General features: G+C 39.8%; 1 protein-coding gene across 2 annotated transcripts in view; it reads right to left on the bottom strand.

Moving 5' to 3' along the window:
• Vps41 (VPS41 subunit of HOPS complex) overlaps positions 1 to 17,214 on the bottom strand; it is a 151,308-nt gene that overhangs the window by 73,702 nt on the left and 60,392 nt on the right. For both annotated transcript variants that reach the window (XM_028789244.1, XM_028789245.1), the window contains exons 5-7: positions 15,967 to 16,041; positions 7,565 to 7,627; positions 4,718 to 4,783 (exon numbers count right to left, since the gene is read on the bottom strand). In XM_028789244.1, coding sequence (XP_028645077.1) covers positions 4,718 to 4,783; positions 7,565 to 7,627; positions 15,967 to 16,041 — 204 coding nt within the window. The remainder of the gene's footprint in view (positions 1 to 4,717; positions 4,784 to 7,564; positions 7,628 to 15,966; positions 16,042 to 17,214) is intronic.

Below are 17,214 nucleotides of genomic sequence, written 5' to 3' on the forward strand. Positions count from 1 at the left end.
AATTAAAATGGCCCCCATAGATCCATAGGGAGAGGCACTGCTAGGAGGTGTGCCTTGCACAGGTGTCCCTATATTGGAGGTCTATAACTAGGGAGTGGGCTTTGAAGTCTCAGAAGCTCAAACCAGCTCTAGCACTGCTAGGAGGTGTGCCTTGCACAGGTGTCCCTATATTGGAGGTCTATAACTAGGGAGTGGGCTTTGAAGTCTCAGAAGCTCAAACCAGTTCTATTCCTGCTGCCTGCTGATCCAGATGTAAAACTCTAAGTTTCTCTAGCACCATGTCTATCTGCATGCTGCCATGCTTTCCGTCATCATCATGATGGAAATGGATGGACAATGGTCTAAACCTCTGAAACTATATACCAGCCCTAACCTTGGTCATGGTGTCTCTTCACAGCAACTACGACAATAGTATTTAAACAACTGAGGGCTGGAGGGATGGCTCAGCTGTTAAGAAAATTGGCTGCTCTTACAGGGTCCTGAATTCAATTCCCAGCATCCACATGATGGCCTGAAATCATTTAACTACAATTATATTGGACCTGACAATCTCTTTTGGTGTGCAGACAAAACACTCACATATAAAATAAATAAATAAACAAACAAAGAAAGAAATCTTTAAAAATATTTAAACAACTAAATATTAAATAGAGTGTCTCATTATTCTTATGAATAGCCCACATATCTTAATAGCAGACCTTTGCTTTCCTGCCTGCTTTCCTTGTTCCCTATGAATAAGGAAACTTTTCCTATGGGCTACGTCAACCCTGTTTACAGAAGATGGCTCATAATGTAAAGGATTGCAGAATAGATCAGTGTTCTCATGGTAAAACTCCTGTTACACATCACACCAACATCTGGGCAGTTCTTCTCTAATTTTTGAATGTCAAGTCATTTCTGATTCTAACCTCTCAGTTAGTCAGTTTTTTCCTTTTCTTTCCTTCTACATCATCTGCTTCCTACTCTACTTAGTAGGCTCTTGGTGCCCATGACATACGAAGGTTATCAATAATTACTAAAGGCTAGACTCTTCAAATTGTTGTGTGAATTTATTGTGCTAGTTTAAAACTCCAGTTAAAGCAATAAGAATTGCTTTTGGACCAATGCAGTCTTTGCTTTCTTCATTTTTCAACATTTATAAACTTCTATAACTCAATAACTCTTAAAAGTTTGTCGACATATTCCAGAAAATATTAACTATTCACATTAGTCACTACCTCAGAGGTCTGCTGCTGCCATGTGGCACAGGCAGGTGGACGATACCCAGAGGCCCACCAATACATGGCCAGCCCACAGCAGAGCCACTATGATGTGCAAATATGGGGTGGAGAAATGGAAATATGAGGGCAGAGAGGAATGATGTAAGTAGCCTGCCCTGCCACCTGAAGCCATGGTGACGTCCTGGCCCATGCTGCCACTGAGAGACATATCTGGGTCTGTGGCCATGTAGCATTAGGGGTCTATGTCAATATCTGTGGCTCATATTACCACCAAAGGCCATGGGGACATCCCTGGTATGGCCTGCTACCTGAGACCATGTTGATGTCCAAGGGCTCTGTAGAGCCAGCCCCACCCCTTACTAGCTGTGGCACTCTAGAGAGCTGGCCCCACCCCTTACTAGCTGTGCCACTCTAGAGAGCCGGCCCCACCCCTAACTAGCTGTGGCACTCTAGAGAGCTGGCCCCACCCCTTACTAGCTGTGGCACTCTAGAGAGCTGGCCTCAACCCTTACTGGCATGGCACTTTGGAAAGCTTGGCAACCTCTTGCAGGCTACTGCACTGTGCATCACAGAATAGCTGGCCCTGGTGGCAGGGAGTGCCAGGGAGCTGCTCCAAGTGCAGGAGAGCTATGCTGGCATTGTGTGGTGACGTGGGTAAGGGAGAGTGGGAGAGCTAGTCCATGCCAGCTGTTGAAAAGGCATTGTGAAGAAATACAAAGCAAGAAAGGTGTGATGACTGAGCAAGCTGTGATTTTAAAGAGGGGACTGAGAGACAATTTCATTTGCAAAGATGACCACAGATTAATGATCTAAGGCGTCTACTACCGGATACCACAGAAATGCATCTGGTCACTGGAAGGGAAGATACTGTAAGTCCAGATGTCCTGAGAAACCACGGGGTGGTAAGGTAGATAGATACATGGGAATCTGTCAGAAGGAAAGTTACAAGAAGGGGGATGAAAAGACTTAGGGGTTAAGAGCAAAAACTGGGAGAGGGGACAGGCTGACTCGCTTAGTTATCACCCAGATCCAGATCCATCTAGGGCTCTGAGTCTGTCCATCTCAATATGGTACACATGAAGGGACTGGTCCTGCAGATCCAAGTCTGCTGGGTCTTCCTGATGCAGTGAAACAACAGGATATCTGAGAGGAGTGCTGGTGGGGATCCAGTATAGTGTAGCAGAACCCAGAGGCCTCAAAGCAGACCAGCGACTCACTGTAATGAACATTGTAAATAAAGCTGGGTGGGCAAAAGGGTATACTATTGAACACACTACAGCTTCTGTGTGTGTGTGTGTGTGTGTGTGTTGCTGTTGTTTTGTTCTGGGTTTTTTTTTTTTTGCTTCAATTTTTATTATTATTTTCTTTTGAGGGGTAGGTTGTAAGGATAGAGGATAAAAAAGAATGGGGAGATGAATGGGAATTGGAATGCATGATGTGAAAAATTCACACGAAACCAATAAAAAGTTAAAAAATAACAATTACTACGTAATAACAGCTATAAATGTTTTTTCTTATTTAAAGAAAAAAATTAAGGTGCTGAATAGAAGGCTCCATGGTTAGGAGTACTGGCTATTCTTCCAGAGGACACAAGTTTATATCTCAACATCCACATGGTGGTTTGTATGATTTGTAACTCTTACTTCCAAGGCATCTAATGCCTTCTAGGTTCTGAAGGCACTAGGCACACATGTCATATACATATATACATACAGGAAAAATACATATATACATACATACAAACATATGTATAAAATATTTTTCTAAAAAGATACATTTCTTAGCCCAGATATGCATAGAAATACATTCAAACAAAGCAACCATACACAAAAAAAATTTTAAAGCAAGATATATTTAATAACCCAGACATGGTGGCACATGCCTTTAATCACAGCACTTGTAAGGTAGAGAAAGACAGTTGCTCTCTGTAAATTCAAGGCCAATCTAGTTTACATACCTTATTCTAAGAACCCTGTATCAAAGCAAATAATAAGCAAATAAAAAGTAATACTACATCTTCAATTAAATGCAACTACTTCAACAAAAGACAATAATGCAAAAACCATGTAGCACAGGCAATCTTTAAAAGTGTACACTATGTGCAGAGAAGTAAGAGATGTTCTGGAGATTTCTACAACTACACCAAACCAATAAATTTTGAAAGTACCATTTAACTAAATATGTCATCAGAGTTTATGAAAACAATGTAACATTTTACAATTTATGAAGTATACATTTACATAATACACTCAATGAATACAAGGAAACAAATCAATAATGTATAAAGGACACAAATATGTTTCATGAAGCTCCTAACATGTAGGAGAATTATAATGGCCCCTAAAGAGAGCTCAAGAATGTTTCAGGAGCAGAACATAAATTGCTGTTGAGTACTTGCCTAGACCCTCAGCTAGCACCCAATCTCTGAGCTACTCTTTAAATTCAACTACTAATGAAAGCAACCTGTCTTAAGTAATGTTTAAAATGGCAGCAGATTAGTAAATCTTTACCTTCGCTGAATTCTATCAGAATGTATGGGTCACAATTAAAGCTAAGTGATTTTATGCAAACAAAACCTCCTCATCAAAATCTGTTTAATAATAAAATAAGAGGGGTTTTAAAGTTATTTCTCAAAGTTGACAAACACAAGTTAGGCAGGCAATTTGTCTACGGCAAGGACGGTCAGATGAAGTCTATGATTCCATTACTAACAACACAAGCATTCTGAATGACGTGAACCAAAGGCTGACGATGGGCTGCAAGACGGGAGGAGAAAGGGGAACTGCTTAGAAGAAATCAGTGTGACCTCCACTCTGTGCCACATGGCCTTGGGAATGAGGAGATGCACAGCGCTCTTTCCTGCCACCTCACTCCGTGTCATATCAGAGCACTAGGAGAGCGCAGGTAACTCACACCATAGAATATTCTGGATACTTTGGAAAGTGCGTCTCAAAGCTGTCAACTCACAGCTACATCACTACTGAAATAACTCAGGCTACCTCTTTCTGAACGGTTGTATACAAAGTAATATTGTCATCTCTAGTATGTGATAGTGTTTGTTATAAAAATGATATTTTAAAACTATGGCTATAAAATAGAAAATAACTGGTAAACAATCACCATGATTCTTTAATTTCAGGATTTATTATTTCTATAAAAAGAAAGACGTTGAGGAAGCTTTACTTGCTCACTGTTCTGAGTAGCACAGAGATCCTACAGCGCGCCATGAATGTGCCACTTTAGAGCAGCAGTAACTCTCCTCTCCCTATAGGAGGTTTGTCACAAGCAAGAGCAGCAATCCCTAATACAATGACTTTGTTACATTTAAATGCTGCCTCCTTTATATGGAAAGGCCATTCATTACAACACACCAGCTGTTCCCTACCTCAAAGGTGTTGACTAACTCAGGCTGCAAGTACCCTAGAGATCAAAGTCTCGGTCTCATTGCATCATCATTTGTCACAGGCCACACATCTGGGAGAGACACACAGCATTACCTTTTTCCCACCGGTCACAAACTGCTTACAACTGGATCTCACGAACTGTGGGTGCACAGCAATTATCTACAAAAGAAAAAGTACCCAAGCTGGGTTTAAAAGTCACAGGTGAAAGTGTGTGACCGTCTCTTGTCTTGTGGGCAGCATGATCTAAAAACTGGATCTTGGCAGGGACAATGAATTCAGGTAAGACTCTGAGACTGATGAAGACGCTACTGTATGATAAAATGTCTTCTCTGAAGCAAAATCAAAGCTGCACAAGAATGAAGGGCTTTTGACTTCTGGCTAAGCCTGGCTCCCTGAGCAGACTCCTCTCCTAAAGTCATGCAGGGGAATGGACCAAGGAAGTGCGTGCGCAATGTCTCAACCATTTGTAAGGAAGTACATTTGCAGATCTCTCCAGGGCTGCTGCTCCCACACTGCCCCTGCTGGTGGCTTTGTGTCACATGACACCAAGAACAGAAGGTGGGTGAAGGAGGAAAAGCAGTAAAGTGTAAGAGGAAAGGCTCCAGTCAGCCTGGCTCCCTTGATACTCAGCTCTTGTACAGGAGCTAATCCCTTCTTACCTTTTCATTCCCAATTATCCATGAAACCACAAACTCCCCAAACCTTCAGCTGAATGAATGTATTTTACATTTCTATAATTAACTAATATATTTCCTTCCTCCAACTGGACAGGTTAATAAATTCTCTACACTGCCATTGTCAGGGTAATTTAACAGACACACTATCATTTTTGTGATACATTGTTAGTACAATGTTCTTTTCAGCTCTGCCCTAACCCATCCTAACTACCAACACAGAAACACACATTACATTCCTCCACATTCTTAAAACCTCTAAGAGCCTGGTAAGTTCTCTCACAACATATAATGAGCATCTCTTCTTTAAAAACATCTTACCGCCACCCCATAGAGATTCAGAAGATGAGCCAGGAGCACTGATGCACTAGCTGCTCCTCTGAGCCTGCATCAGCTGGGCTGAGCCTCCCTCCCAGGGCTTGGCTCACGCATAGGAAGGACTCAGACCCTCCCTCCCTAAGCTGCCAATCTCACCACTCAGTGCTGCTCTGCCAAGTACTTTTGGTCTTCACTCTCAACCCATTCTTCTATTAACCAAAAAATAGTCTATGGACATTATGTCTGCACACTGGCCTTCTTTGTATCAGCCAGATGACATCGTTTTTATGAGCAGATGTCTTGAATGAAGAATCTTTCCTTCTGCTTCTGACTCCATCTTCTGGGACTCAGTGGGGCTGCTGTCCTCACTAAGGCTATCAGCAAGCTCACAGGCACTGGGTTGAAACACTAGACACTACTCTGCCTGCAGGCTGCTTTTAATAGCACTGCCATCTCCTCCTGGAAACACTCTCTTCTCGAGGCTCCAGTCACCTGCATTTTTTCCCAGCCTTCCTAAGAACTACCTCTCAGGCTAGTGGCTATTTTTATTTTCACTGCAGTCCTTCGAGAGCTCCAGAATATCAACATCAATCTTCTCTTTCAACCTTGTAGCTGTGAAGTGGCCAATATCTTTAAAAATGGTTTCTTCTTAACTCATCTCAAATTACCAACTGTGTTTAAGGGACAATCTTCACCACAAAGGCCAGCACCTATTCATAAACGTTTTGTAAAACCACCAGATGCAGCCCAGCTCTCAAAATTTCTGACCAATTTCCCAATGCCTTCCCTCAAATTTACCTAATACAACTGGGGAGATTTCCTACAGTAGAACACTGGATTTCCTGTCTGCACCTTCATCTTTAACATCCTTGAGCCCACTGTCACGAAGGCTACAATATCTACCTCTTGAAAACTGTCTCAATCCATTTCCCCATCTTCAACACTCAAGTTCACTCCCTTTACTAAGCTCCTTAGTGCTTTCTTCAGTACACTACATCAGCCTTCTAAATTGTCTCTTTCCCAGCAGCTCTTCTGTTTAAATCCCCTTCCTTTCTGGCAAAGTCAATTTTCTAAAACGTGTCAGATCTTATCTATCCTGTACTACTGTTCAATCAATATTTGAATAAACACGTGAAGAAAATCACCTCCTTTGAGAGTACAACAGATACTTTAGCATGATAGATATCTCCAGCTGATCTCTGTGTCCTACACATCAGACCTGCCATCTCTCCTCTATAGTCACATTAGCACTGCTAGAGCCAGGCTCCATCTATGCTGCTCTTGTTCTTAGGCACCGACCTATGAGATGGAAGCCAAGTTCCTTAGTCTGAAGATCTGGCCTATTCTAGTTGGCCTTTTATTGACTCTTTCATCTTCCATGTACATCTAAGCAAGACATTCTTCCACTTACTGGACACAGTTGGAACTTTCTGGCCTTTCCATTTCTCCCATGCTTTTCCACATGGAAGGCCAGTTTCCATCTACACCTGCCGCTATATCAAAGCTTGGTCAGACATTACTCAATCTATAAAGCTACCACTCAAAAACAAAATGCACCACCAACAAAAACCAGCTAAGCATGACTTCTTATACCTCAGGACTTATGATTGTTTACGACCCTGTCATCTTAGTTAGAATGGGAAGTGTGTGTGTTTGTGTGTGTGTGTGTGTGTGTGTGTGTGAGAGAGAGAGAGAGAGAGAGAGAGAGAGAGAGAGAGAGAGAGAGCGAGCTTGATTTAATACACCCAAATAATAAAAGCTTCCAGAGCACAGAGTAAGACCAAAGTCACAATCTCTGCATCTGGTCTCAGTCTTGACATTCAAGTGGCACCAGCATACAATGGACTGAACAGATACTTGTGTAACAGGATGAACAGTGTCTCCATTTCTACAATCATCCTCATCTAGGGAAGAAAACTCATGAGGGAAAACTTGCTTAAATACTTACTTTAATGGGACAGTCGAAAGTCTCGTGAAATTCTTCTCCAGAATACAGTCCAAAGACCTGCAGCTGAGAAGTAAACAGAGCACATCAGTTTATCATGACCGTGACAGAGAGGGCCGAGTCAGCAAAGAAAAGGAAAGAAAGGAAACAAAAAGTGGGACATTCCAACGAGTCTAAGTCCCTGGGACCCCTGTGAAGTACCCAGTGCAAACTATCCTATCAGAGTAGAGCACTCTGTGTCAATGAAGCTCTTACAAGCATCTTAAAGAATAACGCATATAGGCAGGGTATATGGAGAGGATAGAGGGAGGAAAGTGGAAAACAGTGTAATTATATTCTAATAGTTAAAATGAAAATAAAAAAGCCTTTACGAGCATCACATGGATAGAATTTCCTTTACTCACCGCAGGTTTATTAAACAGACAATAAACTTTCAGAAATGAAGCAGATATAGACAAGTTGCTAACATTCTTTTATGAACTTCTCACAGGCTAATAGAACTGTTTTCTTCTCATAGGCAGAAGGAACTACCTTAGCCGGGCAGTGGTGGCACACACCTTTAATCCCAGCACTTGGGAGACAGAGGCAGGTGGATTTCTGGGTTCGAGGCCAGCCTGGTCTACAGAGTGAGTTCCAGGACAGCCAGGACTACACAGAGAAACCCTGTCTTGAAAAACCAAAAAAAAAAAAAAAAAAGAAAAAAAAAGAAATTACCTTGAGTCACACATACATGGCTTATGCACACACACATACAAACATGAACACACGCATATATACACATGCATTCACATACATGGATGCACACACACATACATACTTGTACATGCACACAATGATGTGGCAAGAGAATAACCTAAGTGAGATCCATTCCAATCTTATGGTGAATCTATTCTGTGTGTAAATGAAAGTTTATAGTTGCCCCTCATCAGTGTTTACTTTCAAGCTATCTTAAACTGTTTTATTCAGTTATATTTCCCCACTTTTTCCATCAGTCACAGTAGAAACACAATAAAGAATAATTAGGTCTATTTTTATGTGTAGAACATAAAATGATACAAATCACATATTCTTAGCTTGACACAATTTGTGACATAAACATGACCCTTCAACTCTCACCCAGATAAAGAATGAGAATTTAAGCAGCTGTCAGTGTAATTCTCATACTCACAGGCTGAGGCTACAAGACCAAAAGTGAATTCAGCCTAGGAAAAAGCCAAGAAAAAGACATAAAGTAAGAAAAGAAAGCGAGGCAAAGGGAGGGAGAAGAGAGAGAAAAACAGAGGCTGGAAGGGGAGAGAGGGAACAAAGGAAGAAGGAAGGGAAGAAAGAAAACAAAAAGAAACGAAGTCCAAGGAGCTCCTCTACTGTACTTCTCAGTGAGCGATACCCTGAATCCCACCACCGCCTATCACTGTGCACAAGCTACACTGCCATGTAAGCCTCGCACAGATGGAAGCACATGCCAGTCCACTGCTGCCCTTTTCAGCAGTGCCCCTGTGAGCTTTCTGTATGCTGCAGCGATTGGCTCTCTGTAGCTGCTGTGAAGTTGGCAGCTGTGTCCCATTTCATGTTCTCCTTCCATTGACGACCAGCTGCTTTGGCACCAGATCAGAACTTTGATGAACAGTGCTGCTGCAGACATCCTTTCCTAATTTCCTGATTAACTTACATACGTGTGTGAGGCCCATATAATAAAGGGTGGGAATGTTAACTCACAGGTTATAATTATGTTCATATTTAACAGACAAAAATATTTAATAGATTTGTTTCATTTATTTAAGATTCTTTTTAAATGTTTATGAGTGTTTTGGTTGAATGCATGTACATGCATCACATGATTGCCTGATGCCAGAAGAAGCCAGAAGAGAGGACATCAGATCTGCTGGAGCTGGAGTTATCAGTTCTGGTTGGGAGCCAGAATGTGGGTACTGGGCACTGAACCCAATCCTCTGGAAGAGCAACAGCTCTTAACCACTAAGCCATCTCTCCAGCCACAGCAGACTGGTTCTAATTAATTCATACTCTTACCAGAAGCCTAAGAGTTTTAACAGAAACAGAACTAATGATGGTGTTAGGATCTTATTGACTGCCCCAGCACTTGGGATGGGTTTGTTCTCTTTCTCGTCTCTAATAGCACTTCTTTACTTATGTAGAAATTCACCATGAGGCAATTTGCACATGCTCTTGGTCTGAATGTCTGTATCCCTGAGATTTTTCTGTTGAAATCCAATGTCCAAAGTAATGGTATTATGGGGGAAGGCCTTCTGCAGGATGTTCCTGCAGGAATGGTACCCCAGTACCATTATAAAGGAATAAAAGAAGCTAAGTAGGCACATGTGACTGCCTGCTTTCAGACACTAATGCATCCTTCAAACCAATGAGGACTCTGAGAGCAGTAAGGACATTCCTCACCAAACACTGAAGCCTGGATCCTCATATGCTCAGTGTTATCAGAAATAATGTTTCCTTGTTAAAGACTGCCAAGTCTAATAGTATTTTGTTAAATCAACAGAGTCTAATGAAACTTTGATATTCTAAATAACAAATTCATTTTTCGTACTCATAAAGACTATGCAAACTCAATGTTTTTCTTGCTTTAATATTCATAAGTTGTGAATGAATGATTCATTCACCTAAGCTTCAAGCAGAGAATTCTCTCAATAAACAAGTTCAGGCATTAGAAAATAAAATCTTTCAGCATCTGTGATGAACATACCTATGCTTGTAATCCAACAAGCAGGAAGATGAAATAGAATTGTTAATTTGAGGGCAGTCTGAGGCTATATACACAGACCTTGACTCAAATAAGCAAATCTTTGTTGTTCTTCCTGCTGTGGAGGACTAACTGTAGGCGCACCTTAGACAAACTACTTATCTTTCTGGTCGGCTGAAGTGGTATCTGTAATGGTCATAACTGATAATACTCAATGGAGGTTGAAGACCTGCTGCTAGGGATGTCAGAGTCCACACCAAGGTGCTTGTTCAAGAGACAATTCTGCTGATGAGCTAAAGACCTTTGTATGATCATTAAAATCAAGAGATGTGACCAGAATCCAAGTGTACCAATGCTCCTATAGGATGACATCATGGCAGACAATGTAAAATCTGCAAATAAGGAAAGTACGTTTTCACATGAACGTAGAGAAGAGCTTTTGAATGGGATAACAACACTGAAAAGTTGGCTCTCAAACTGTGAAGAATGAGGAGTCTGCGTCTGAACTAAGAGAGCTTTCATGGGAGGAGAAATAAAGGAAACAGGGCATTCATTCGAATAGAGATAAGTACCACTTAGAAGCTGGGTGAGCCATGATCTCCTGAAGACCAGCACTTTATCCTTACTTGAACCTACTTACTGACTGAAACCCAGATGTGACAAACACAAGGGGACAAAGCAAACAAGCTCCAAAAAAAGTAGGCACTGGCCCTCAGAGCTGTCCCTGACAAGCCTCAGAGTGCCTTTTTACAGTTAAAGAACACTGAGAAAGAAACAACTGGTAAAGCTGGCCACACACCTGAGGCAGGAGAATCTCAAGTTCCAGGCCAGCCTGAGCTATAAATGAGACCCTTTCTTAAAAACAAGATAACACCACCACCACTCCAGATGCACTATTACTAACAGGAAGCTTAACTGAGCATACAGAAACACAAGGAAATTCCCATACCTTCATAAGTGACATCTCAATAATATCAGTGACAGTCCTACAGTCTTCTGTAAAACTACAGCTGGACACTCTGCTTCACTTCAGTGATGTCATGTTCTAGGCTACACACTCACAAGTTACACTACATAGCACTTCTACTTCTTTTCTCCATATTCTTTATTTATTTGGCTACTGGTCACGGAAGATAATACTAATCAATACAGGGAATTCAGTCAATGATAGCCTAGAGTACTGACTTCAAGAAAGATCAAGGTTGAGATAAAAATCATAAAATTAAAGGTCACCACAGAAAGTTTTCTTTGAAAATGATATTCGCCATAGCAGTTCTAACAACCTGCCACAAAAACTTCTAGTGTGTGTGTGTAGGGAGAGGAAAGGGAGGGAGGAAAGAAGGGAGAGGGAGGAAGGGAGGGAGGCAGAGGAACAAAGAGAGAGACACAGAAAGAAAAATGAATATGAATATGAATGGATGAATAAGAATTCCAACAAGTGGCTTACAGCCATTCTCCTGAAAAGTCTTACAAGAGAGCCACATGAATTTCAGAGATATGAACATGCCTTAACGCCCTTATGAATGAGATGAGAGGGCTTGTGATTAACTTTACCATGAAATTCTACCAATTTGCCAACTGTACTATCAGGCAGTAGCCCGCCACATACCCAGGAACTATGACTAAGGTAGTCAAAGCACTGCAGCACCCTCCTAGCTTCCAGACAACAACAGGTCAGGAGGTAGGCCAAGGGCATTCCTGTGAGCTGGCACTTCATCTATCTCGAGCAGGAAAAGGAGAGATTACTGTTGTCCATCCTGTTCATCAGTGCAGAACATTTGAGACTAAAAGTGGTCAGAAGAGAAGCTTCACTTCTTTCTATCTAAGCACTTCACCAAATTCCTCAAGTCAAAGATCTACTTCATCTGAGGGCCTTTCTTTTCGATATAAGAAAGTGATTCTATAATACTCCATGCTGGCTAGATATAGTCAACCTGACATAAACAGGAGTCACCTAGAAAGAGAAAACCTCAAACGAGGAGCTGTCTTCATCAGTTGGCCTATGAACATGTCTGTGGTGAATTTGGGGAACTGATTATTGATATGAGAGGGTATTGATATGAGAGCACACTGTAGACAGTGCTACTCCTGGACAGGTGGACCTGGATTATACAAGAAAATAAGCTGAGAAAACCGTGAGGAGCAAGCTGGGAAGCAAGCCAGTAAGCAGGGTTCTCCATGGTCTCTGCTTCAGTTCTTACCTCAAGTTTCCTAATCTGAGTTCCTTCAGTGATAGACTCAGACACAGCCAAATCAATGCTTCCCTCTCCAAGTTAGTTTCGGTTACAATTTACCACAGAAACAGAAAGTAACTACTACAACTTCAAAAACATATCAAGTCAGGCTCTTCAAGTGTCTGCCAGGCACTGAATCTGTCTGCTAACATGGTTCTAGCTAGGATAAATTAAAAACAAAAAACAGAAATATACTTAAAATGTGTAGAACACCATTCCAAAGACTCAAAGGGAGAAAAAAAAAACCAATGCATTTTTATATGTCCTAATAGCAAAGAAGCCAAAGGAAAAATCCAAATCCAAAGGCTATTTGGAAACTTCAACAAGAGGAAAGATATCTCTGAAGCTACAGCAGGGTGATGACGAGAGTGATGGTAACTGGCATTAAAAGGGCAGTTAACAGCTACCACATGGGCCTTCTCTTTGGGGACTTTCCCAAGTGGCTGAAGCTAATTCACTGAGTCCCCATAATAGTCGGGACTCAGTATAATTATCCCAATTTACAAAGAAGGAAACAAACTGATGCATACAGAGGAGAAAACAAGCTTAGTTAACAACACATAAAAACACAGTAGTGTAATTCAAAACTGAATCCCTAGACCATACTGCTTGATACCCAGAGAAAAACTAAAAATGCAAAATGGCAAATACATCCACATCCAAAGGGGAAAAAAAATTAATGTTGGAAGAAAAGCCAATTAAATAAGTAAAGAAGTTGCTTGCCCTCCTCAGAGAACCAGAAGCACAAGACCAGTGTGATGGCAAAACAAGTGTGCCAGGAGTGAGTCAATGCCTCCGATTTTTCTTAGAAGCTATGAATTTTTAAGACAGTGAACATCCGTTTATCCTGCCACCTAAATAAAAGTTTAAGTAGAATAATGGAAGTGAGGAAAAGTTCACACTACAATGGAAGAGAAAGGAAAGTCTGAAAATAAAGATAGTTAATTAATATACATCGGAGCCAGGACTCCCAAGTTTCCCGTGCAGGCTTCCCTTTGTGCACACAAGCCATCTGAGACAAAGAAGAGAGACCAGGGAGACCAGGAAGTACACCATCATTAAGGCAGCTGGAACACAGCTACACTCTGCCTCTAAGCCAACACTGCCTCCAGCCTCATGTTATTGAATTTCTTTGAAAAAATAAAAACAAATAGAATTGAAGTAATAATCAAAATTATAACTGAAGTAAACTTTCCTGAAATGAAAACAATACTTTAGTATATGGATCAAAAAGAGTTAGTATGTTCCAGATTAAATTAATGGCAACAGATAAGAATTAAATGTTACACAGCAACCAAATTACAAAGGTCATCTTTATTATTTTTGGTTTTGTTATTACTAGACTCAAAGTTATGAAGGACAAGAGTTATTTTTGGTTTGTTAAAAAGCAAAAGTAGGCTGACAGGAGGTATGCTACAACGTGTCAGAATAAAGAGGCCATTACCTCTAAAATCTGAAAGAAAAATTTATCAATGCAGAATTTGTTTTGTATACTCTGTATGACGGCATCCTTAACAGATGAGAAAATCAACTGTATCCTGAAAGTTGTCTACAAACTCATGACACCAAAATGAAGCTACCGACAAAAACACTTTGTACAAATCCTACCTCACAGGCTGAGCACTGGAAAGTCATGAAATAGAACATGAGTAAAGTTCAATTGTCAGAATGATGACTTTAAAAACCAACGCAAGTATCAAAGATTAGCAGTGAAATAAATATAACCGTATGAATATGAGTCTTAATAAGCCAATGAAAGCAAAAACCATAATAGCCACTCGAAGACAGTTGACTTTGAAAACTAATCACTTTATACAACATTTTATACAGCCTCTCAATTTTCACAACACTGACTTCTGGTCAGGGCTGACTTACATAAGTACAGGTACTGAGAGATTTCTATACAGTTCTATTAATGCTAATTAAAGAAATGAAAAAAAACACTTTAAAATACATCATAGAACTACAAAAACAAGACAGATAGACATTTTTCTAAGCCAGGAAAGCATAGTGTTTGCTAAAAGGGCTCTGGGAACTCTCAGGCCATCACACTATGGAGCAGTTGGAATAACTAAAAGATTTGACTTTGACACATCACTAATAATTCTTGAACAGTCCAAGTGCTGGAATCCCTAACCAATGTTTCCAATAAAAAAAAAACTGAATACTCTTACTTGCTCAGCTAGTCTAAGGAAACTGCTATCTGCTATAAGTGAAAAAATAATGATTGGCCTTTGAGTAAAAAAAAAAAAAAAACTAAGATTAACTTTCTTTACAAGTATATGCACAAAGATGCTTGAACAGTAATTCTTTTCAACTTCCACATAAACCAATAATCACCTACACACACACACACACACACACACGTGTTCATCTCAGAATTTCACAAGGTAAAAGTAGTTAGCATCCTAATTGTGTTTCAAAAGACTTTTGGGGTGAGTTGAAGCTTTTGCACTGCTCTTGTTAACAGATGAATGGTGTCTACCTAACTGCTGATAGATAGAAATGGGTATAACCTCTTTTGCACTGAGTAGATTGCTTTTCATTTACTCACTTTAATGTCCCATTGAATTCACAGAACTTAAACTGTAAAAAATGATATTAAGAAATCTCTATTCACTAAGAAATGCATAAACTTATATAATGATTTTTAATGCATTCTCTCTTAAACAGTTAGTTTAGAGAAGTAGCTTGAATACTCTGACTTAGGATTTTACCACTTATCACTGCACACCAACATTAGAAAAGACTTCCATCGACTTAAAAACAAAGAAGATATTCTTGCAAGTGGAAAATCAATCATCACAGCCACTAAATGTCACAGCATACCATCAGCAAGAAGCACTGATAGTTGTTAGCTGTACACTGCACAAATGATGTATGTCTTTGGTTCAGGAAGTAGGTGCCAGGTTTTTAGAAAACTGTACATATATCGATTTTACATTTATTTAATGTGGCCATTGTAAGACACTTTATTCTTCTGATAAACTATGATTGCTTATCAAAAGATTCTATAATTCAAGAGTAACATTCATAACTTGTGTGTTAAAATGAAAACCACCAGCCCACAGAAATCATGCCCACAAAATCCAATTTTGTGGATTTATGGCAGAAAAGCATTAAACTACTGTCTTGAAGGAACTGCAGACTAGTCACTGAACTCAAAGTGGCACAGCAGTAATGATTAAGGGAGACACGTCACCCTGCCACAGCTGTTAATCAGCTTAATACTAGTTAGATTATTGACATTCTTGTAATTACTTTTCCTAAGGCACATTTGGGCAAAATATATTTTATTTTAATTATGAGCAATCAAAAACAAGTCCAATACTGAAAAAGAATAATCAAGGCTCTCTGCACACAGGTATAAAGTAAGCAGAGAACATCCTGTCACTTGTGTGGGCAAAAGCTAGCACTCAATACCCAAGCAACTTGCCACATGACCACTTCCCACATACCTTGCCATCCTCCGAACACACTCCCATGTGTTCTCCACTTTCATCCAAGCTGATTTGGTTTATCTTCACAGGACTCTATTAAAAACAAACAAAAAATGGCATGTACCACTTTAAGAAAACATATTAATGATCAGGTGTCTTGGCTCTTTGTAAAACTGACATGACATGAATTATCAGCTTCATGAATTAAGGTATACTTTTTCTGAAATGAAAATGTTTACATTTCAAAAACATAAACCAAACAGAGCTGTTTCAACACTGAGCATGAACTCAGAAAGCTACGATGCTCACAGGCTTTCTTTCATAGACTTGCAGCATAGGGAAAATGTTACTTGTCAGAATCTTATATTTATTTTCACCTGGTTTACTTACTTTATACCCTTAAAATTTTCTTTCCCAGCCAACATGTATTAAGAGTACAACAACAAAAAAAAGTAAAACTGGAAATCGGCATGTAAATTCATTTTTTTGCTGCTTGTTTTAGTTTGTTTCACCAATCTGTTTGTGTCCTAATGAATAACCAGATCAGCATTTCATTTATAGTTTATGATTAATATTTCATTTAAGAAAACTATAGCCTATAGCACATTAATTAATTCTGCAATCCCTAATTTTAAATAATTTCAAATTTAATAACATCTCACTATTGATGTATTTTATAAAAATTAAATATAAAAAGTGAATTTCATATTTCTATATAGCTAGTTGTTCATTTACTAAAATGTTCATACATGGTATTTCTAATAAAGTCAAAACTCAGTGACCATTATCAGCATCACATAGTAGCTTTTTCTTCAATTCCTAAAAAACTACAGCTTCCATGTACCTTCTACAAAGCTCCATAGCAGCAAACCATAAAAAGGAAAGTGAGTCCATAGCAGTTAACAACAAAAGCACACAAGTACAGTTTAAAATTACCCCATTTGCCTCCTTGATGATAATGGGAAATTCACAAAACCAAATGCTGAATCTTCAATAGGGAAGTGTCTCACAGTCATTAAGGAAAGGTCAGGCACAACAAGACATGCACACTGTACAAAGACTACATACTGACTGATTTCTAGGACAAGTTCATAAGTATTCTGTCTAGAGAAACCTTTCACATCTGGATCCCTACATCATCACATAAGATTCTGTTAGGTAGTCCAAATCAGCTAGCTCTAACAGTTCCTGGCATATTAGTCAAGGGAAAGGTCACTGGGAAACCCACTTCACAAGAGGATAAACTGAAGCCCATGGTAGAGAACC

Source organism: Grammomys surdaster, unplaced genomic scaffold (assembly GCF_004785775.1).
Source record: "Grammomys surdaster isolate TR1022 unplaced genomic scaffold, NIH_TR_1.0 125807, whole genome shotgun sequence".
Lineage (NCBI taxonomy): Eukaryota > Metazoa > Chordata > Mammalia > Rodentia > Muridae > Grammomys > Grammomys surdaster.